We start from the raw sequence: 20,563 nt of genomic DNA, 5'->3' as shown, positions 1-20,563 counted from the left end.
GCTGGGTCTGCTCACAGGGCACAGTGGAGTGGCAGGCCCCCACAGAGGGAGCTGGGTCTGCTCACAGGGCACAGTGGAGTGGCAGGCCCTCACAGAGGGAGCTGGGTCTGCTCACAGGGGACAGTGGAGTGAGTGGCAGGTGCCCACAGAGGGAGCTGGGTCTGCTCACAGGGGACAGTGGAGTGGCAGGTCCACACAGAGGGAGCTGGGTCTGCTCACAGGGGACAGTGGAGTGGCAGGTCCGCACAGAGGGAGCTGGGTCTGCTCACAGGGGACAGTGGAGTGGCAGGCCCCCACAGTGGGAGCTGGGTCTGCTCATAGGGCACAGTGGAGTGGCAGGCCCCCACAGAGGGCACAGTGGAGTGACAGGCCCCCACAGAGGGAGCTGGGTCTGCTCACAGGGGACAGCGGAGTGGCAGGCCCCCACAGAGGGAGCTGGGTTTGCTCACAGGGGACAGTGGAGTGGCAGGTGCCCACAGAGGGAGCTGGGTCTGCTCACAGGAGACAGTGGAGTGGCAGGTCCCCACAGAGGGAGCTGGGTCTGCTCACAGGGGACAGTGGAGTGGCAGGCCCCCACAGAGGGAGCTGGCTTTGCTCACAGGGGCCCGGCTCTCCCCAGGAGTTCTCTCAGGACAGCCAGCAGCTCCTCCCTCCCTGGATCATCTACCTGAGCTGCCCTCCTGAACTGGACCGCTTCCTGTCTGCACTGGGTGCTGCGTGGAAGACCATCTACCAGGTACCAGGACCCTGGGGGTGGGAGGAGGTCCCCAGCTGTTCCCAGAATCTGGCCCTGCCTCTGGGTCCCTGGAGACAGCAGTGTGCCAACAGCTCTGGGATTGGTATAGGATTAGAGGACCAAAGAGGCAAACCCTGCGTCCTCAAGGAGTCTGAGACTAAAGGTAGAAACAAACCAGGAACTCGCCTCCATTCCGATCCAAAAGCTTGAAGGAAGTGCTCCCAGTGTGCCCAGATGGTGGGAACCCAAGACTGACAGGATACCCCTCACCCTCAGAGCACTTGCCTAGGAGGGCATTCATCTAATCCCAGAACACAAAAAAAGCTGTGTAACCTGCTCCAGGAAGCTCAGTGCTTGCCAGAGGTAGAGAGCAAGCCCTCTTGGTACAGAACTGATGAGAACGCAGAGCCCCCTCCCCTGAAGGAACTGCCGCTAGTCATCAGCAGAGGCCGGACTGCTTCAGCCCCACTAGAAGCGCTGGGGGATTCCACAGCCTGCAGAAGGTTCCTGGAAGAGGCAAACCCTGCTGTAGGGGCCCCATGGTCAAAGCAGAGCAGCCCTACGCCCAGACACCCATGGCTCTGTAGGGCCCAGCCCCTCAGATCCGCCCCCCCGTCCACGTCCCCCAGGTGGACCTGCCACACAAGGCCATCCAGGAAGTCTCCAGCCAGAAGAAATTTGAGGATGCCCTGAGCCTCATCCACAGCGCCTGGCAGCGGAGTGACAGCCTGTGCCGCGGCAGAGCCTCCAGGGACCCCTGGTGCTGAGGCCGCATTGGTGGGCAGGACGGGAGGCGCACTGTCGTCGCTGGGGCCAGGCTTGCACATCGTTCTGCAAGCTGACTCTGCCTTCAGTGGCAGGGCACCAAGTGGGGTCTCTGCACCCCCAGAGATCCGAATTGGGGTTCTGGAGTGCCCAACACCCCGGGGATCCTGCCCAGCAGGCAGCAAATGGAGAGAGCTAGGGCGGGGCTCGGAGAACCCTGTGGGTTCTGCAGATGGCACCCCCTCGTCAGGGCCCAGCACCTTCAGTAGGCAGCACCTCCTCCAGAGGACAGGGAGAATAATCTATACTGTAAGAGGAAAGCAAAAGGAGAAGGTGGGAGGCAGGAGCCCCTTCACTCTGTGGGTCAGGGGCCCACCTGGGGGCCCTTAGCGCCGGCTGCTCTTGTTCGATTTTGAACACTTAGCCGGGCTGTGCAGGGAAGCTGGGACGCCAGTCTCTACATATGGCTACTCCCATCATTGCCAGCCTCATGCTCCTCTTGCCTGCCGCTCCAGAGACCAGGGCCTGGGCAGGCCACCAGGAGGCCCTGCATGTCCACCACCCCTCCTCGCCCCACAATCCAGCTAAGGACCCAGGACCCAGGCCACCTTCTTTGCCAGGAGCAAAGGGGAAGGAGAAGGGGCTTTGGAGGTGAGCTGAGTCCCCAGCCTGCAGTGTGGTGGCCACATTGACACCTCAGCTCTCCTTGCTTGGCTGGAGCAGGGACCCTCCAGGGAGCTTTGTCACAGGTCCTCTGGGAGAAGGGGGTCAGGTGGTTTGGGTTTTGTTTTTTAAATAAAATAGACATGTTATATTGCCATGGCTCGTCACTGACCCTTTTTGACCAGGGTGGGGGTGAAGGGAGTCTTCAGCCCCTTTGGTTCTCTCTGTTAGTTCTAAGTTGATCCCTTCATTTCTTTTACAAATACGCCGATTGTCTCAGTACTCAGGGTACAGGGTACAAAAGAACCACATCACCGTGGCCGGGACCCAGGGTGCCTAGAATGGAGAAGCTGGGACCTCCAGGAAGTTTCTTAGCTTGACCTTTGACCTTTGCTTTCTCTCGTGGTTTCTGCCCTACCCCTTCAATCCCAAGTAGTGTCAGATTACTCAGTAAGTAAGGTAAGCAAGTGCTTGCTTAATTCATCTGGAGAGAACAGTTTCACATGTTTTTTTACTACAAGTAAGCTTTTGTTTACCTTGCTTATTGGTACTCAGGTTCTGGTCCCAGGACTCATCCCAGGGGAGGGCAGGCCAAGGCTGGACCCCTGTGCCTCTGTTGTGAGTGAGGGGCCTCCACTCCTGGTATAAACTCTGTGGAGTTCAAGCTGCCCCCAGTTTCTCTTCCTGACTGCTCCCATCAGGGGGCTGCTTAGAGGGCTGGGTCAGGCTGGGGGAGCACTGAGCCCTCTCCCTGTATGACCTTGTGGGTGTGAGAGTCAAAGCTACCATGAGCAAGGGCTCCACACCTGCCAGGCACTCAGGGCCCCTGGAAGAGGGTGGGTATGGAGGCTGTAGAGTTGGAGGGGTCTGACAGGGTCAGACCAACTCTGTTGTGGTTTGGACGTGGGTAGCTCAAGGAGGCCTGGCAGCAATGATACCCCCACCAGCCCCTGTGTGGACAGAGCTGGAACAGGAGCCGTAGATCCTCCTCCCGTTCCTGGTGTCTGTCAAAGAAAGGGGCAGACCTGGGGGGCGTGATGAAAGTCACATGGTCACCTCTGGATCCCTTATTGGGAGGCAGGGACATATGAGCCAGAGGCAGCAGAGATCAGGGCCTTTTTATTGGGTGACACACAGTCGGCTCTCGACACATCTTTAATCCTCCCGAGAACCTTCTGAAACAGCTATCGGTATCTCCACGTGGGCTGTACTGTGAGAATGAAGACCATCCTCAGCAACCAGTCTGTGGACATTCCAGAAAGTGTCAACATCAGTTACTGTGAAAGAGGCCCAGAAGGACCTGCAGAGAGATTTCCCATCATACCAACGTTGAACTCAGTCTCCTTGGAAGAAGAGGCTTCACATTGACACATGGTGGGGAATAGAAAGGCTCTGGCTAAAGTTGGACTCCTGGTGTGGTGCTGTACAATCAGCACTGGACTGCTAACCACAAGGTCAGCAGTTCAAACCCACCAACTCCTCTTTGGAAACCCTATACAGGGTCATTATGAGACAGAACTGATTTGATGGCACTTAACAGTTAGCTCTTAAGTCACATAAACTGTAGCCACATACAGCCCATGATCCAGGGTGTTATACTTGGCTTCTTTTACAAGATGACATTTGTGTATGCGAGTTTCCCCATCAACACCTTTCTTCAGGAGAGGAGGTCTCTTGTTGAGATCCCAAACTTTTTGGCTGGAAAATACACCCTAAAGGTTTGGATGAGGCCCAGGTGTTGCTATCTCAAGCCCAGAAAGACAAGTTGATTCTTGAAGGAAACAACATTGAACTTGTATCAAATGCCACTGTTTGAATTCAGCAAGCCACCACAGTTAGAAGCAGACAAAAAACATGGTTGATACCTGTGCCTCTGAAAAAGGAACAGTTCAACACCATGGGTGATGTCTAGGAGCTGTCCAGCTATGGAAGGAAGCAAGACCTCATCTGTTAAAAACAAATCATTTTACAAGTGAGGGACACTGAGATGTAGAGGAAAGGACTGGCCCAAGGTCACACAGAGCTTGCGATTCAAAATCAGGTTCTCTGGGCTAGCGAACCCTTGTTCCCTCTGCTTCTGCAGACAGTAGACCCAGACACTGGGAGCTAAATTAGAAGACTGGCTGGAAAGGGGAAGTCACACACCGATTTAATGGAATGCAGGCAGGGCAGCTGCTGGTGCCCAGGGCTCTGCTCAGGGGCAGGTCTGGGCCCACCCCCAGCCTCTACCCCCCTCACTTCACCCCAGGGCCCGAGGGAGGGCAGAAGAAGGGGCGCAAACTGACTGTAGACTTCTCTCCACCCCCACTGTTTCTCAGGCCCCAGGTGACCTTTCCCCCAGATCCCAGGGCTCAGGCCCCGCCCCGGCAGGGAGGTGTGGAGTCAGAGGCCTCTGGGATTGGTCATTGCTGGCGGGGGCGTGTCCTGAGCGCTGGTTCGCAGACGAGAGCAGGTGGACTCCGGAGATAGACCCAGAACGCCAGGCACCTCCGACTTGTTCCACTGGGACCCTCCTGACATGGGCCCGGGCCCCCTCGAATCCCCGCCCTGCGGCCCTACGGGGATGCAAACCGCTTAAGTGCCGCTACCCGGGCCGGGAACCTATGCCCCTGACCCAAACACAGCCAGCCCCAAGCCCGGAGGCCATGGAGGCGGTGCCCCCAGCTGTGGACCTGGTGCTGGGCGCCTCGGCTTGTTGCCTGGCCTGCTTCTTCACCAACCCTCTGGAGGTGGTGAAGACGAGGCTGCAGCTGCAGGGAGAACTGCAGGCCCGGGGCACCTACCCACGGCCCTATCGCGGCTTCGTGGCAGCTGTGGTCGCTGTGGCCCGCGCAGACGGGCTGTGGGGCCTGCAGAAGGGGCTGGCCGCCGGCCTCCTGTACCAGGGCCTCATGAACGGGGTCCGCTTCTACTGCTACAGCCTGACATGCCAGACTGGCCTTGCCCAGCAGCCTGGGGGCACCATTGTCGCAGGTGCCATAGCAGGGGCGCTTGGAGCCTTCGTGGGGAGCCCTGCTTACCTGGTGAGTGTCTTGTCTCATCCACCACCACCCCGAGACCCATCTCTCCTAGGCCCCTGCAGCCTCCAGGGACTGAGCACAGTGGACCTGGGCAAGGTGGGGCTCATAGGGAGTGGCTGCTCCCAGAAACACTCCAGCCTGGAATCCGACCCTGGTCTTGCCCTGAGGCTACCTCCCCCGTCCTTGCCCCATTGGCCTTGAGACAAAGCAGAGGGCTGAGGCTGGCAGGAGGTATGGTGGCTCTGATCCTAGCACTTTTTCTGGGAGGCCTTGTGCCCCTTAGAGAAGGCTTCCCTTGGCCAGGTGTCATCTCCTGTGATCTTCAAACACTTTTCCAGGGCAAGGAAACACCAAGGTTAGGTGACATGCTTAGGTCACAAGGATGTGTACATCCAGGCTGCATCCAGACCCGCACCCCCAACTCTGTCCCGCCCATCCCTGAACTCAGGTGTGAGACCACCACAGCCTGAGTTGGGAGCGCTCCAGCAGGACTGCCCTCACCACACACAGCTCTCCCAAGGTCCCATCCCCAAACTTCTCTGTCCCTGCTGCTCCCACAGATCAAGACGCAGCTACAGGCCCAGACGGTGGCCACCATGGCCGTGGGGCACCAGCATCATCACCAGGTGAGACCCGCCACTCCCCAGAGCCCTCTGGGCTGAGTTGGGTTGGCTGGATGGGTTCCCAGGTTGGGCAGGGCTGTCTAGTGACCCATGTCCTCTCCCCACAGAGTGTCCTGGGTGCCTTGGAGACCATCTGGCAGCAGCAGGGCCTGGCAGGACTGTGGCGGGGCGTGGGTGGGGCCGTGCCCCGAGTCATGGTGGGCTCTGCTGCTCAGCTGGCCACCTTTGCCTCTGCCAAGGCCTGGGTGCAGGAGCAACAGGTGAGGGTACAGGGATACCTGTGTCACCCACATAGACACACGGGAATCGGGGAGACCTGCCTCCTTTCTCCACATCTGTCTGGACCCTCATTCCAGACATCGCATATGTCCCTCCCCCCCACACACACACAGGACATTTGATGGGGATGATGACATATGTGCCCCGCCTCTGCCCTTGGGATCCCAACCTCAGCTGTTGAGCATGGCCGGAGTGGGGATCAGCAGGGAATCCTGATATTGTGGTGGTCACCCTGGGAGTTGGGAAGGCCGCCACGTGGTTGGAGAAGAGCAATTGCTGGGGTCAGCAGCCCATGCTGTCCCCACAGTGGCTCCCGGAGGACAGCTGGCTGGTGGCCCTGACTGGGGGCATGATCAGCAGTGTTGCCGTGGTTGCAGTCATGACACCCTTTGACGTGGTCAGCACCAGACTGTACAACCAGCCTGTGGATGGAGCTGGCAGGGTGAGCCGGAAATGGGGTGTGGAGGATGTGGGAGCTGAGAGGACGTTTGCGTGAGCGCACAACACACACACATGCACAGCATATTGTAGCCCCTTAGTTCAGCTTGTTTGCTGAGCAGCTGTGTCCCATGCCCCTCATCCCTTTTACATTTGGATCTTCTTCCATTCTTCGAACAATCCCCATTTTCCTGATGAGCAAACTGAGACTCAGAAATCCAAAGACTTGGCTGGGGTCACCAAGCTGATAGGTGGAAGAGCCAGAATGGAAAGCCAAGCCTGACTCCACAGCCTTCCTGTGGCACTGCCGGCCTCAGCCCAGGTACACATGGGCCCTGTTTCACAGTGGTGCCGACTGTGCCCAATACAGGTGTGTTAGTGGTGAAACCTACCAGAATGCTACTGGTCATGTTGGGCAGTGGCATGGGGCTGAGGCTGCCTACAGGAAGGGCCCCTTATCTAGGTTTTTGTAATTCGCCCAGCCTGGGTGGGGAGCTGCCGCCTTCTGATCAGTACAAGAGGGCTGTGCCAGCCCTGGTGTGCCAGCCAGGGACCCCACAGCCCTTGTAGTGATGCTTACCCTTATCCTTCCCCAGGGGCAGCTGTATGGGGGCCTTGCCGACTGCCTTGTGAAGATCTGGCGACAAGAGGGCCCCCTGGCGCTGTACAAGGGTCTAGGCCCCTCCTACTTGCGGCTGGGTCCCCATACCATCCTCAGCATGCTCTTCTGGGATGAGCTCCGGAAACTGGCTGGAGGGGCCCAGCAGCAGGGTACCTAGGCATCTCCCACCCCAGTCCTGCCTAACACAGCTAGGGACTCATCCAGAGTGACAACCCACACAGCAGGGGCTGGCCCTCCCACAGAGGGTCACCAGCTTCTGCTGAGTATAGGCAGTTGTGGTCCGGCTCCACCTCATAGCCCAGCCAGGACCAGAGCATCTGCCTTGAATCATTGCCCACTTGGTTCTCCTCCCAGAGCCTTACTCATTGTTATAATAATGACTCAGGGCCATGGGCACACAAATTAAGCAGAGCGATTGACCTGCATCAACTAGATTATTAGTTTTCAAACAGCATGAAAAGAAAAACAAGACAAACCAGTTGGCATCAAGTTAACTCCAACTCCTGGTAACCCCATGTGTGTCATCCTAGAACTGTGCTTCACATGGTTTTCAATGGCTGGTTGTTCTGTAAATCACCAGGCCTTTCTTCTGAGTGTCCCTTGGGTGGATTTGAACCTCCAACTTTTCAGTTGTCAGCCAGCTCATTAACCATTTGAACTGCCCAGAGACTTCCAAACACTATGAAAATCCATTGTCTTTGAGTCAATTCTGGTTCAGAACGACCCTATAGGATAGAGGAGAACTGCCCTATACGTATTCTTTATGAAAACAGACTGCCATTTTCTTTCTCCCATGGAGCAGCTGGTGGGTTCGAACCACTGCCAACCCTTTGGTTAGCAGCTGAACACTTAGCTCTTATGCCAGCAGGGCTCCTTAACTAATGTGCTACTCCTCATCCCAAACCATCTGAGACAGGTGAAACCCTCTCTTACTGACGAGGAAGTCGAGGCTCAGAGAGGTTAAGTGGCTTTAACCAAAGTCACACAGCTTTGAAATGGCAGAGCCAGGACTGGAACTCAGTTCTGACCCCAGACCTGTGCCCTTAATATGGGCACCAATGTGCCAAGACTGAGGAATCACTGTACACAGGGGGAGATCTTGGGGTGCACTGTGAAGCTGGGGCATCTCATCTGGGGCTTTTATTGAGTGTCTCCCAGATGGCCAGCACCATGTAGGAATTTGGATATATCTGGACAATTCTGAAAGGGAGCTCTTGTGATGCCCATTGTTCAGATGATGAAACTGAGACCTACAGAAGGGAAGTAGCTAGGTGTTCTCATCCTGGGCCCCTTGCCAGAACTCCATCAACACTCCCCGACAGACGTCTTTGAAGACACTGCACTGACTGACCACCTTCCCTACCACAGCCCATGTCTGACAAGCGCTGTGCCCGGGAGCACCTGCTTACCTGCCCGTCACCACACACTCCAAACCAATAAAGTTTTCTATTTTGTTTACTCTTAAGACTCCCCTCTGTCGGTAGTTTCAGTCTCTCCCCCACCCCCAGCTCTTTTTCTGTCTGAGTAAGGAATTCAGGGTGCCCAGTGCCACTCCATCTGACCTATGTGAGGTCTGCCACCTAGTGGGCACAAGGAGGACCGTCAAGTCTTCAGCCCCAAGGCAGAAGAGAGGGGAGGGTGCAGAACTGGACTTAGAAGACTGAATTCAGCCCCCTGCTATGAGAGGAGCCACCCCAGACCCTCAGTGAAAGGGTAGAGCCACACCCCAGACTCCGAAGGATAGACTATGGAGCCTAGACTCCCAAACTCAGCTGACAGAACAGAGTCTATCTTCAGGTTGTTTGACCCCAGACTTCAGGCTGTAGGGGACAGATTGCCCGACTTCAGGTTGTAAGGAACAGACCCCCAGACTTAAGGTTGTGGGAGGTAGACCCCCAGAGCTCAGGCTTGGGAAATGATAGAATCCCTCTTCCAGACCTTGGGCTAAGGTAGAGCAGAATCCAGACCTAAGGGGAGGCCTGGGACCTTAGGAAAGGCGCTGTGGCGCTCTAGCCCTAGAGGAGGGTGAGAAGTGGGTGCCAGACTTTCACAAGACACCAGTCCCAGGGAAGAGCCTCACCTGCCCACTGCGGCCCGTTGCACTGCCTACATAGGAGCGCCTGGGCAAGAGCTGGCTCCCTTCGCCCCTAGTGCCTGTCCCGGAAGGGTGAAGGCCCCTCCTCGCTTCCCTGCTCCTCCCCTGGGTGTCCTCCAGAGGGGCCTTTGACCCTTCCAGCCCCTCCCCTCCCTGACACCTTTGCCCTGGTGACGGTGACGTCGGTCTGTCCCAGTACAGGCCTGGCCGGAGGCGGGGGGCCCCGATCCCGGGCGGACGCCATGTTCTCACTGCTGGCCCTCCCCTCCTGGTTCCCGGGCCTCCCTTCCCTCGACTGGGGCTCCAGCCTCCTGGATGCACTCCTACAAGGTGAGTACCTACTCCCAGCCCCGCCCCTCCCGGCCCCGGTCTCACAGGTGAGCCCCCACCCACATGGTTCTCCCACCTCCCTGGCTGCCCCCTCTCTGACTCCCACCCTCCTGTCTCCCCCCGCCCCCACCCCAGGCCTTGTCGGAGCCTGCGGAGTGTCCATCCTGAGCAGCCTCCTGAAAGTCTATTTCTTCATAAGCTGCAGCAAGTGAGTGTCCACCTCCTTGCCCACTCCAGCCGGCTGCCAAGCCCCTGAGGGGAGGACTGTGGGGACGAGACCACCTCTCCTCCCCAGGGAGTGTAGCTCAGAGCACTGGGACCCCTCCAGGACCCATCTATGCATCCACTCTGCCTCCACAGGGACCCCAATCAACGGCAGCCAGAAAAGAATCTGCTGCAGGCGCAATGGGCCTCCCTGGAGACAGTGCATCTGGCGGGGCTGGCCTTGATCCTGACCATCGTGGGGGTCCGGGTGGCCGCCCTTGTGGTGCTCGAATTCTCCCTCCGGGCGGTCTCCACCCTGCTGTCCACGAGCAAGGTGAGACCATACACACACACAAAGAAGGCGGGAGCAGCCACTCCTGGGCTTGAACCCCTGCTGAGAAATTGCCTCTCAAACCTACTTTTTAACGTTTTGATAAGATCCCAGGTGATTCTTATAGATCTTATAGATCAGCCAGAACTAGGGATCTTGTTAAAATATAGATTCTGATAACAGAATACTTGGGATCAAAATGCAGATTTTCAGCAGGGGGCTGTCACACCAGAATGCACTGGTTTAAAGCTCTGATTCTCATTCCTGGAACATAGAAGGCTAGGCATAATTGCAGGGTCCCCAGTCTTCCCACCACCCCCTTTTCTGTAAGACTGTGAATAGAAGCTGCAGACCATCTGCTGAGTTTTTGATTATCAAAGCCAAGTCTCCACTCTGAATAGATACAACCCCAGTCCCAAGAAAGTAACAATGACTGTTGTTAAGTGCCCTCGAGTTGATCCTGACCCATAGAATGCCTTTATAGGGTTTATAAGGAGCAGCTGGTGAGTTTGAACCACCCGATCTTGCAGTTCAAATGGCTTTGCAGTCCCGTGCTTTATCCCATAGCACCACACCCAAGTGTCCCACACTATGCTTCATAGTGTAATGGTTACGAATCGGGTCTCTATGAATCAGAACCCACTCCACAGCACATAACCACCACCACCAAACCCTATACAGGGTCTCTATGAGTCGGAACTGACTCCACGGCACATAACCACCACCACCATGCTTCTTAGTACAGAGAGCTCTGGTAACACCATGGCTAAGTGGTCATCTAACAGGAAGGTCAGTGGTTGTTACCAGCTTCTGTAAAGATGACAGCCTTGGAAACTAGGGAGCATTTCTACTCTGCTCGCAGGGTCACTGTGAATTCCAATCTATGAGACAGCGATGTGCTTTAGCTTTGTTGTTGTTGTTATGTGCCGTGGAGTCGGTTCCGACTCATAGTGACCCTGTACAGGGTTTCCAAAACTGTAATTCTTTATGGGAGCAGAAAACCTCATCTTTCTCCTGCGGAACAGCTGGTAGTTTCAAACTGCTGACCGTGAGATTAGCAGCCAGAGCTCCTTGCTTTAGCTTTGGGGGATGTTAAATACTTTGAGTGCATCACCGCAACTTAATCCTTGTAACCAAAGGGGGAAGGGTTTGCTATGATCCCATCTCACATAGGGGAAACCCAGAAAAAGAGGGTGAGTGGGTTGTCTGTGGTCAACAACCAGCAGGGGGCAGGCTTGACCAGGCCTTGCTGAATCACCGCTCCATCAAGCAGACAAGTTCTAAGTCATAGGATTAAAGCTGTTGTTGTTAAATGCTGTCAGCCAGTTTTGACTCATAGTGACCCTGTATAGGGTTTCTGAGGAGCTGCTGGTGAGTTTGATCTAACGACCTTGAAGTTCATACCAACTTCTTGGTCCAGTGCTTATCCTGCAGTGGTGAGAACTGTTCCCATAGCTACCAGTGTTCTTTGCAAACAAGACTCATCTCCCACAGAGTGGAGTATTGTAACCTGACAGTTTCCTGGTCCTGCCCTGGGCCCACCACTAGAGGCCCTCATCTGCCTCCTCCCCACCCAGGGCTCTCACGTCACGGAGAGGCTGCAGCTCTACCTGCTGGGCCAGTACTCGCTGGGCTGTGGGCTGACCTGTGGCCTGAGCTTTCTGCAGGAGGGCGCCCCTCACCGGACACAGAACCTGCTGCTGGCCCTTGGGCTGGCCGCACTGCTTGGCACAGGGGCCCGCCGCCTCCGCCGCCATGTCTACCGCCTCTATGAGCTGCATAGTAGCCAGCACTACTGTGGGGTATGCCTGGGCCTGCTGGCTGGCGCCGACGACCTCCCCAGACTGCTGGGCCGGGCCCTGGCCGTAGCCTTCACCGTGGGGGACCTGGCGGCCGTGGCCCTCATCAACAGGGACTGCTTGACCACCTCGGAGGCTGTGCGCTTCTGGACGCCGCTCACCATCTGCTACACACTGCTGGTCATCTACATGCAGGGTGAGGACCTGCCAGTGCCCACCATCCCAGAGTGTCCGGTCTAATGGCAAAGGCAACACAGGATAGTTCTGAGAAGGGTGTGCAGCTGGAGTCAGAGGACATGCTGTTTGAATTGGGCTTTGAAGGATACATAGGAGCTCCCTAGGGAGGAGGAAGGGGGAAAGGGGAATTTGGAGCTAAGGGAACTGCATGTTCCCAAGTCCAGAGGTGAGAAAACATGGTGGCATCAAACAGCTGAAAAACATTGAGTATGACTGTCACCCCAAGAGCCATGGGAAGGGGTGAGACTGGTGAGGTGCTTAAGAACCTAGTCTAGGTGCCTCATCATCCAGGCTGACCACTGCAGTGTTAAGCAGGAGAGTAACAGGTAAGATATGGGCCCTAGAAAGAGCCCCCTGGCTGCAGGGTGGTGGTGGTGGGAATGGAAGCAGCAGGATGAGGAAGAGCAGTCCTGGCACAAGGAACAGCAGGTGCAAAGGCACTGAGGTGGGAATGAGCTTGGCATACCATAAATGGAAGAAAGTCAAGATGGCTGGAGGGTGGTTGTCAAGGGAAAGCGAGTCAGAGATAAGGTGAGTTTGGAGCACATGTTCAAACTCAATTTAAAGTAGATAAGACCACCTAAGGCAAACTATGGTGTTCACAGATTCCTCCAGATGCAGTAGGGAGCCCTGGGAGGCTTAATAAGCAGAGGAATAGTCCATCTAGTTGATGTTTCCAGAAGGTCATTTTGGTTGCTGCAGTAATTGACGCAAGGAGCCCTCCCTGTGAGGCCTTGGTTGTCCTGGGGAAGAGGTGAAGGTGGCGTAGACCAGGCTGGGGCAGTCTGAGGGGTGAGGTCTGCCGGGGGTGAGGGGATGTAGTCTGTAAAAAGAGTTGCTGGACTTTCTGAGAGGTCAGGCATGGGGGTGCAGGATGCCCCTGCAGTTCCAAGGCAGTGGGATGCAGGAGGAAGGGATGAGCAGGAAGACTTGTGGGCTGAGCAGAGTTGGGAGGAGCAGAAGTATCTGGTGCCCAGTAGGTGCCTGGAGAGGAAGTACAGGGGTTGCCAGAGCAGGTGGGTGGGACACTGGAAGGTCCAGGGCTCCAGCCCAGCTGGACCTCAAGGTAGAGCATCAGGATGGGGAGGGTGGCTGGGCAGATGGGCAGTGACGGTGCCCCACTCTTGTCACCAGAGGAACAACGGCAGCACCCTGGCATGCAGAGCCAGATGCAGACGGTGCTGGTGCGCATGGGCGGCCTCTTTGTGCTGCTGCTGACCGTGGGTCGCTGGCTAGACCTCCTGGGCATCCTCGTCTCCCTGCTGGGGGAGCTCTGGTGCCTGACAAACACCCGCACCCTGCTCCACCTTTGTCAGATGCAGGTAGGTACCTATCCCGTGTGCCCCCAGTTCGAGGGGAGCTGGGGCAAACGCTCTATAGCCAGACCTGGGTTGTTCTCTGGGTCACTAGGAAAGGACCAGCCCACTCCATGCTGTGCCCTTCAGCCTCAACAGAGGCCTGAGGCATCCCCCACATGGACGGGGTGATATCCTCACTCTTTCCTCCTCATCTTCTCAGGATTTTCCTTCCCAGAGTCCTTCTGTGTCAGCACCAAGCCAATCCCCACCGCCTCCGGCAGCTGCCCAGCCCCAGAGTTCAGCCTCTTGACCAGCCTCAGGGAGGACTTGGAGTCTGTCTGAGGCACAAGCGGGCTGACCTGTGAAGTCTTGGCCTCAGGACACTGCCTGGAAGCAGAGGTGTAGGGCTGGACCCCACCAGACCTTGGGGTGGGCACTGTGGGTCCTTGAGAGACAAAAAGGATTTGGGGCTGGGGTCCTTCAGAGGGTGGGGACATCTGGGAACTGCTTGGATTGATCCCTTTCTCTCAGGGTGGGCAGTGGTTACAACCCCACAGGCCTGCATTCCTGGGGGTGAGTCCAGGAGAACTGCCTCCTCAGAATGGCTCCACTTTTACTGGCCTCATCTGCCCCCTCCACAAACAATAAAGATGATGATTTTTATCAACTTGTGACTTAGAACTACAAACACACAGAGATGGTAAGAGGCTTTTCTGAGGCCACACAGCTCTCCTGGCTGGAGAAGCTCCTGAATAGCCACCTCAAGGCAAACAGAGAAAAGGAGTTCAGGGCTGAAGGGAGGACAGGAGCCAGTGGCTGAGGAAGTGTGGATGGGGTGGGGTGGTGCGTGGACATGTGGTATAGCAGCCAAGCCTTAGGTGGAGACCCCTGTGCCCTGTGCCATCCAAGGTTGGAAACAGCTGAAGGGAGCGAAGGATTGACCAGGCTTCTGACCCCTGCAGGACCCAGCTCAGGGAGTCCATAGAGGGGGTATGGACAAGCCCTCCACCACCTGTACCTACCTGCTGTGTGACCTTAGGCAAGCCACTGCACCTCTCTGAGCCTGTCATAAGCCTAGCAGCTACCACATACCTAGTGTTTACAATGTGCTGAGCACTTCTATTTTATGTGTGTGTGAGTGTGTGTGGTAAATCTGTATATGTAACAAGACATTTATCCTTTCAACATTCTTTGCACGTATGGTTTAGGGGCATTGTACTCATAACATGTCTTACAACTCATAAAAATGGCATGGTAGAGGCCTCCGGCCGCTCACCTCACAAGGGAAGAGAGAATCACCATCTGTAGCATCAACCTAAGGCTGATTCCTATGAGGTGGAGGTCAGACATGCCTCTGCTCCCCAACTTTTTTGCCAGTTCGGACACCAACCATCCCTCCCACAGCACTTTTGACTTCTCTGTGTCATACTCACAATTAGGGGGTTTATAAGGGAAGTTGTTGGTAAGTGCTGTCAAATCAGTTCCAACTCTTAGCGACCCAGTGTGGGTTTCCAAAGAGCGGCTGGTGAGTTTAAACCACTGACTTTGTGGTTCAAACCAACCTTGAGGTCCTTCATTTATCCTATGTTGTTGTTGTTAAGTACCGTGAAGTCAGTTCCGACTCATAGCGACCCTGTACAGGGTTTCCAAGGCTGTAAATCTTTACAGGAGCAGAAATCTTCATCTTTCTCCTGCGGAACGGCTGGTAGTTTTGAACTGCTGACCTTGAGGTTAGTAGCCCAATTTGTAACCACTACGCTACCAGGGATCCTTCACTTAGCACCACCCAAAGTGCTTTAGCTCTTCCAGCAAGTTCCTGGGGGCACTCCATTCAGCTAGTAAGCCTCAGACCAGAAGTGCTCATTCTCTCGATCCAGGGGTCGGCACGCCCACTCTAGCTGCCTTGCTCTGTGAGCCAGGAAGCCCAGTGAGCCATTTCACTCCTGTCTCCTGGTTCTGCAGCCCATCTATCCATCAGTGCTTCTCACAGTCTAACACAGCTCACTCTCGATCTCCTGGGTCTAATTGGTGCTCAGCACAGGAACTCAGGGTCCAAAACACACGCTCCATTCCTAATTTCTCAATTAGTGATCTTCCGTGCTCTGCGATTGGCTCTTTTTTCAGCCTAGCAGAATGGCAAACTAACTGGCCAATCCCCTTGTTTGCATGATCCTACCTCCCACAGAGTTTCATGCACCTCATTTGCCTTATTAGCACGATGTTTAATTCTCTTGTTGTTGCTGTTAGGTGCCATTAAATTGACTTTAACTAATAGCAACCCTGTGCACAACAGAACAAAACACTGCCCAGTCCTGTGCCATCCTTACAATTGTTGCTACACTTAAACCCATTGCTGCTGCCACTGTGCCAAGCCATCTCATGGGGGCATCTTCCTCTTTTTCACTGACTCTCCACTTTACCAAGCATAATGTCCTCCTCCAGGGATTGGTCCTTCCTGATAATATGTCCAAAGTATGAGAGATGAAGTCTCACCATCCTTGTCTCCAAGGAGCATTCTCGTTGTACACAGAACTGTTCATTCTTCTAGCAGTCCATGGTACTTTATTCTTTTCCAACACCGTAACTCAAATGCATCAGTTCTGCTCCGGTATTCCTTATTCACTGTCCAACTTTCACATGACTATGAAGCTATAGAAAATACCATGGCGTGGGGCAGGCGCACCTTACTCCTCAAACTGATGTCTTTGCTCTCGAACACTTTACTGTAAAGAGGTTTTGTGTAGCAGACTTGCCTAGAGCACTACGTCGTTTGATTTCTTGGCTGCTATTTCCATGACTGTTGATAGTGGATCCAAGTAAAATGAAGTCGTTGATAATGTCAAGCTTTTCTACATTTATTATGACGTTATTTATTGGTCCAGTGGTAAGGATTTTTATTTTCTTTACATTGAGGTGCAATCCATAATGAATGCTGTGGTCTTTGATCTTCATCTGTAAGTACTTTAAGTCCTCTTCACTTTCAGCAAGCAAGGGTGTGTTGTCTACATATTGCAGGTTGTTCATGAGTCTTCCCCCAACCCTGGTACCATGCTCTTCATATAATCCAGTGATTCAATTATTTGCTCAGCATACAAATTGAATAAGTATGGTGAAAGAATACAACCCTGGAATACACCTTTCCTGATTCTAAACCATTCAGTGTCCCTGTACTCTAAGTTTTGGTGTGATGAATGCTGTACCATTCCTTGTGAATTTGTTACTCCCAGCATAGTACTCCCTGTCCATTTCAGCTCACTAATGCTTAGATAAGGAGCTCTGGTAGCGTAGTGGATACGAATCGGGCTGCGAACCACACGATCAGCGGTTCAAAATTACCAGCTGTTCCACAGGAGAAAGATGAGACTTTCTGCTCCCATAAAGATTTGCAGTCTCAGAAACCCTGTACAAGGTCACCATGAGTTGGAACTGACTCCATGGCACATAACCACCACCAATGCTTAGATATTGAACTTTATGTGTTCATTTCATTTTTGAAAACTTCTAATTTTCCTAGATTCATAATTCCATTTTCCGATTATTAATGGATGTTTCCAGCTGTTTCTCCTTATTTTGAGTTGTGCCCCATCAGCCAGTGAAGGTCCCAAAAGCTTTACTCCGTTCGCGTCATCACGGTCAACTCTACTTTGAGGAGGCAGCTCTTCCCCAGTCATATTTGGAGTGCCTTCCAATCCGAGGGGCTCATCTTCCAGAACTACTACATATAACAATATCTGTGGCAATTTATAATGTTTTCATCTTTCAGCACTTTATCTGATAGTGTTCTGTTGCTATTCATAATGTTTTCGGTGGCTAAACATTCAAAAGTAGTTAGCTTCTCCTTCTTCCCAGGCTGTCTTAGTCTGGAAGCTCAACTGAAATTTGTCTGGAGGAGAGTGACCTAGAGAAGGGATTTGGAGGTCACTGCACGGCTGACCTCGGAGATTCCACTTCCCACCTGCCGGACCTGAGGTTCAGGATGTACAGCTTCAGCTTATCCCTCCAAGAATGGCTACCCTCTGGTCAACCTGAGCCCAGTCTGTAACCCTTGCTCCTGTCCAACCACCAGGATGGGCCTTCAGCCCAGAATGTGGTAGCTGAGGTGGAGAGGAAATTCCTATAGTTGCCCCCTCCCCAATACAAGACTCAGTCCCCCCTTCTCCTCTCCCCTCAATGCCCCCACCCCTGCCCCAGAGTGTACACATTCCCTCTGGGCAGGAAGTTTGCCTCATTCAGGGAGGAAATGGCTCAGTTAAGTGGGCACAGGGCCAGCCCCTTTCCAGATCCAGAGTGGGCACCAGGTTCCAATAGGGACCTGGTGTTTTTTCTGGAAGGTTCTCAGGCCTCTGGTTCTCTGCAGGAACAGGGTTGGGAGAGGCCTGGACTCAGCAGTCCTTTCCTTTTTATGGGCACAGGGACCATTTTCCAAACAAAAATTGGATCACATGGGCTGGAATGGAATTCTTTCCTTATCTATGAAATTATTTTTGTAAAAAGTCTGACGGGTATAAAAATTAGATGACTCTAACTGAGGCATTTAACAAATCTTCATGCCAAAGAAAGAGAAGCAGGCCTGAGGTTTACAGGGCATAGGAGAATCGGATCATATTAACTGGGGCAGGAACGTGAAGCTGAGACGTGTTCTCACACGGAGGCCATGAGAGCCCAAATTCTGGGCCCTGCCAGCCTCAGACCAAGGCCCTGGAGTAGGGGCAACATTGTTCTGAAGAAATAGGAGAGCAGAGCCCTAGTCCCCTCTTACAGGGGTGGTGACCCCTGGGGAAGCTGTGATGGGGTGAGCTGGCCCTTCCCCTCCTGACCCCCGACTTCTGGCTGTGTTTCTGAGCTGTGGTTGTTCTGCATTCCTTAACCTATTCATTTATTCTACAAAGAATTTCTGGCTAAGTATGCTAGGCTTTGAGGATGCTGATATGAGCAGCACTGACCCTCGGTGGAGGTTCCATCCAGTGGCAGAGTGCTGCCAGGAAAAAAATAAGTGGAAAGTGTTGGGGGTTGGCTAGTTAGGGAGAGTGTATTTGTTACTAAAACTGCATAACAAATTGTTACTGTTGTTAATTCCCTTCTAGTCTTTATGTGTAACAGTGAAATGTTACCTAGTCCCACAGCTTCACCTTTGTCAAGAACAATCTTATGTTTGAGCCCATTGTAGTAACTATCAATGTGCCAAGTCATCTCATCAAGGTTTTCCTCAGCTTCACATTACTTTACCAAACATACCAGGAGCTCTAATAGCAGACTGGATTACAAATTGGGTTACTAACCGCAAGGAGAGCAGTTCAAATCTACCAGTTGCTCGGTGGGAGAAAGTTGAGGCTTTCTGGTCCTATACAGATCTACAGCCTCGGAAACCCTCTATGGGGTCACTAAGAGTCAGAACTGACTTCACAGTACACCACCACCACTAAACATAATGCCTTTTTCTTTCCCAATGACATTATTAAAAGTAAGCAAGATGGAAAGTCTCACCATCCTTGCTTCTAAAGGTTAAAACCTATGGATTGTTGTTGTTGTTGTTGTCAGGTGCCATCGAGTCGGAACCGACTCATAGCGACCCCATGCACAGCAGAACGAAACAATGTCCGATCCTGGGCCAACCTCACTACTGCTGCCACACTTGAGTCCATCAATGATGCCACCTGGCTGATCCATCTCGTTGGGGGTCTTCTTCTTTTTCTCTGACCCTCCACCCTACCCAGCATGACATCCTTCTCCAACGATTGTTTCCTCCGGACAATATGTCCAAAGTAGGAGAGACGAAGCTTAGCAAGTTCTGCCTTGCTCCTGTGCTCTCCTGGTAGCTGGAAGAGTGACCAGTCCTATGGATAGAACAACAAATTACCCCTAAATGTAGCAGCCTAAGTTAACAGACATTGCTTAGTTCACAATTTCTGAAGGTCAGGAATCTGAGTGTGGTGTGTCTGGGCCCTCTGGCTCAGGATCTCTTGCAGACTGAGACTGTGGTGTCAATGGAAAGCTCAACTTGAGGAGCCACTTCCAAGCTCATTCATGTGGTTGTTGGCTGGATGCAGATTTTCAGGGGCTGTTGGACTGAGGACCTCAATTCCTCTCTGACTGTAGGCTGCAAGCCTCCCTCAGTTCCTTGCCAAATGGGCCTCTTCATTGGGCAGCTAGCTCATAACATGGCAGCTGGCTTCCCTCAGAGCAAGCAAAAGAGAGAACAAAGGAAGATGAACAAGACAGAAGTCAGTCATTTTTAACACAATATTGAAAGTGACTCTCTGTTGTTTATGCTGTGTTGTATTGGTTAGAATCAAATCACTAGGTCCAGCACATTTTCAAGAGAAAGAGATTAGGATTCCGGGACAAGATGGCAGAGTAGGCAACAAAGACATGGACGACTGAGTGAAACAGATACAGATGGTGGTCCTGGAACTGTCACCACCAGAGGATAGGATGGAAAGGTAGAATGAGTGCCAGCTGGAAGAGGAAGGGGAAAAAAGCAGTGAGAGAAGAAAACCAGGCAGGCTGTAGGCTACTGTGGGACACGCAGCCATCCTGAGCTTTTGCCAATGGCTGTGTATACAGTGGCCTGCAGGCATAGGACAGCACAGCTGGAGATTGGCAGCAAGGGGATGCAGTTCTCCCTTGCTCCTGTGCTCTTCTGGTAGCTGGCAGAGTGACCAGTCCCTGTGTTCACCAGCCCAGCCGCTAGTGGTACCCCTGCTATGCTGCCTTTGCTCTGCCTGAGGTGTGACACCAAGCACAGTGTCCCTGCTTCCAGAGGAATGTGAATCTGCCCTGAGTTATGCTATACAGATGGTGAACAGAGAACTGCATTCACACTTCCAGTCTCTACCATTCCCACCAGGAGACAGGTGGTACACACCCATATGCAATCATCAACTAAATATAATGATGTCTTGGAGAAAACAGACAAGATATAAGACAGAGTGCCTCCAACAAGTGACCAAAATACAGAGTCAGAAAATATAACACCAGAAATTATATTGGAACTACTGATAGAGAATTTAAAAGAATGCTATTTGGATAACAACATTCTTATCAATGGAGAAAGGATTGAAGTTGTCAAGGACTTCATTCTTCTTGGATCAACTATCAACACTCGTGGAAGTAGCAGTCAAGA

The 20,563-nt window shown here is 53.4% G+C and overlaps 3 protein-coding genes across 3 annotated transcripts in view; all 3 read left to right on the top strand.

The window, feature by feature from the left end:
- The window catches only part of PLEKHM2 (pleckstrin homology domain containing, family M (with RUN domain) member 2), a 55,554-nt gene extending 54,051 nt beyond the window's left edge, over positions 1 to 1,503 (top strand). Inside the window, exons 19-20 of the mRNA XM_006866360.1 lie at positions 620 to 736; positions 1,366 to 1,503. Of these exons, the coding sequence (XP_006866422.1) occupies positions 620 to 736; positions 1,366 to 1,503 (255 nt within the window). The remainder of the gene's footprint in view (positions 1 to 619; positions 737 to 1,365) is intronic.
- Positions 1,504 to 4,809: 3,306 nt separating this feature from the next.
- On the top strand, positions 4,810 to 7,303 carry SLC25A34 (solute carrier family 25, member 34). Its single transcript, XM_006866359.1, has 5 exons — positions 4,810 to 5,187; positions 5,745 to 5,810; positions 5,915 to 6,067; positions 6,394 to 6,528; positions 7,121 to 7,303. Exons 1-5 carry the CDS (start codon positions 4,810 to 4,812, stop codon positions 7,301 to 7,303), a joined length of 915 nt encoding a protein of 304 aa, XP_006866421.1.
- A 2,180-nt stretch (positions 7,304 to 9,483) lies between these two features.
- On the top strand, positions 9,484 to 13,750 carry TMEM82 (transmembrane protein 82). Its single transcript, XM_006866417.1, has 6 exons — positions 9,484 to 9,571; positions 9,707 to 9,779; positions 9,932 to 10,109; positions 11,684 to 12,101; positions 13,277 to 13,464; positions 13,661 to 13,750. The coding sequence occupies exons 1-6, from the start codon at positions 9,484 to 9,486 to the stop codon at positions 13,748 to 13,750; spliced, it is 1,035 nt and encodes a 344-aa protein (XP_006866479.1).
- The last annotated feature ends 6,813 nt before the right edge of the window (positions 13,751 to 20,563 follow it).

This window comes from Chrysochloris asiatica, unplaced genomic scaffold (assembly GCF_000296735.1).
Source record: "Chrysochloris asiatica unplaced genomic scaffold, ChrAsi1.0 scaffold00090, whole genome shotgun sequence".
NCBI classification, from domain to species: Eukaryota; Metazoa; Chordata; class Mammalia; order Afrosoricida; family Chrysochloridae; genus Chrysochloris; species Chrysochloris asiatica.
This window is presented reverse-complemented; position numbering and strand designations above follow the sequence as displayed.

Bases quoted from the DNA above. Each gene is read 5' to 3' on its own strand.
- SLC25A34 (XM_006866359.1), top strand. From the start codon at position 4,810: ATGGAGGCGGTGCCCCCAGCTGTGGACCTGGTGCTGGGCGCCTCGGCT. The intron at 5,188-5,744 runs GTGAGTGTCTTG...CTGCTCCCACAG, and splicing joins TGGGGAGCCCTGCTTACCTG to ATCAAGACGCAGCTACAGGC. The intron at 5,811-5,914 runs GTGAGACCCGCC...CTCTCCCCACAG, and splicing joins GGCACCAGCATCATCACCAG to AGTGTCCTGGGTGCCTTGGA.
- TMEM82 (XM_006866417.1), top strand. From the start codon at position 9,484: ATGTTCTCACTGCTGGCCCTCCCCTCCTGGTTCCCGGGCCTCCCTTCC. The intron at 9,780-9,931 runs GTGAGTGTCCAC...CTGCCTCCACAG, and splicing joins TTCTTCATAAGCTGCAGCAA to GGACCCCAATCAACGGCAGC. The intron at 10,110-11,683 runs GTGAGACCATAC...CTCCCCACCCAG, and splicing joins CCCTGCTGTCCACGAGCAAG to GGCTCTCACGTCACGGAGAG.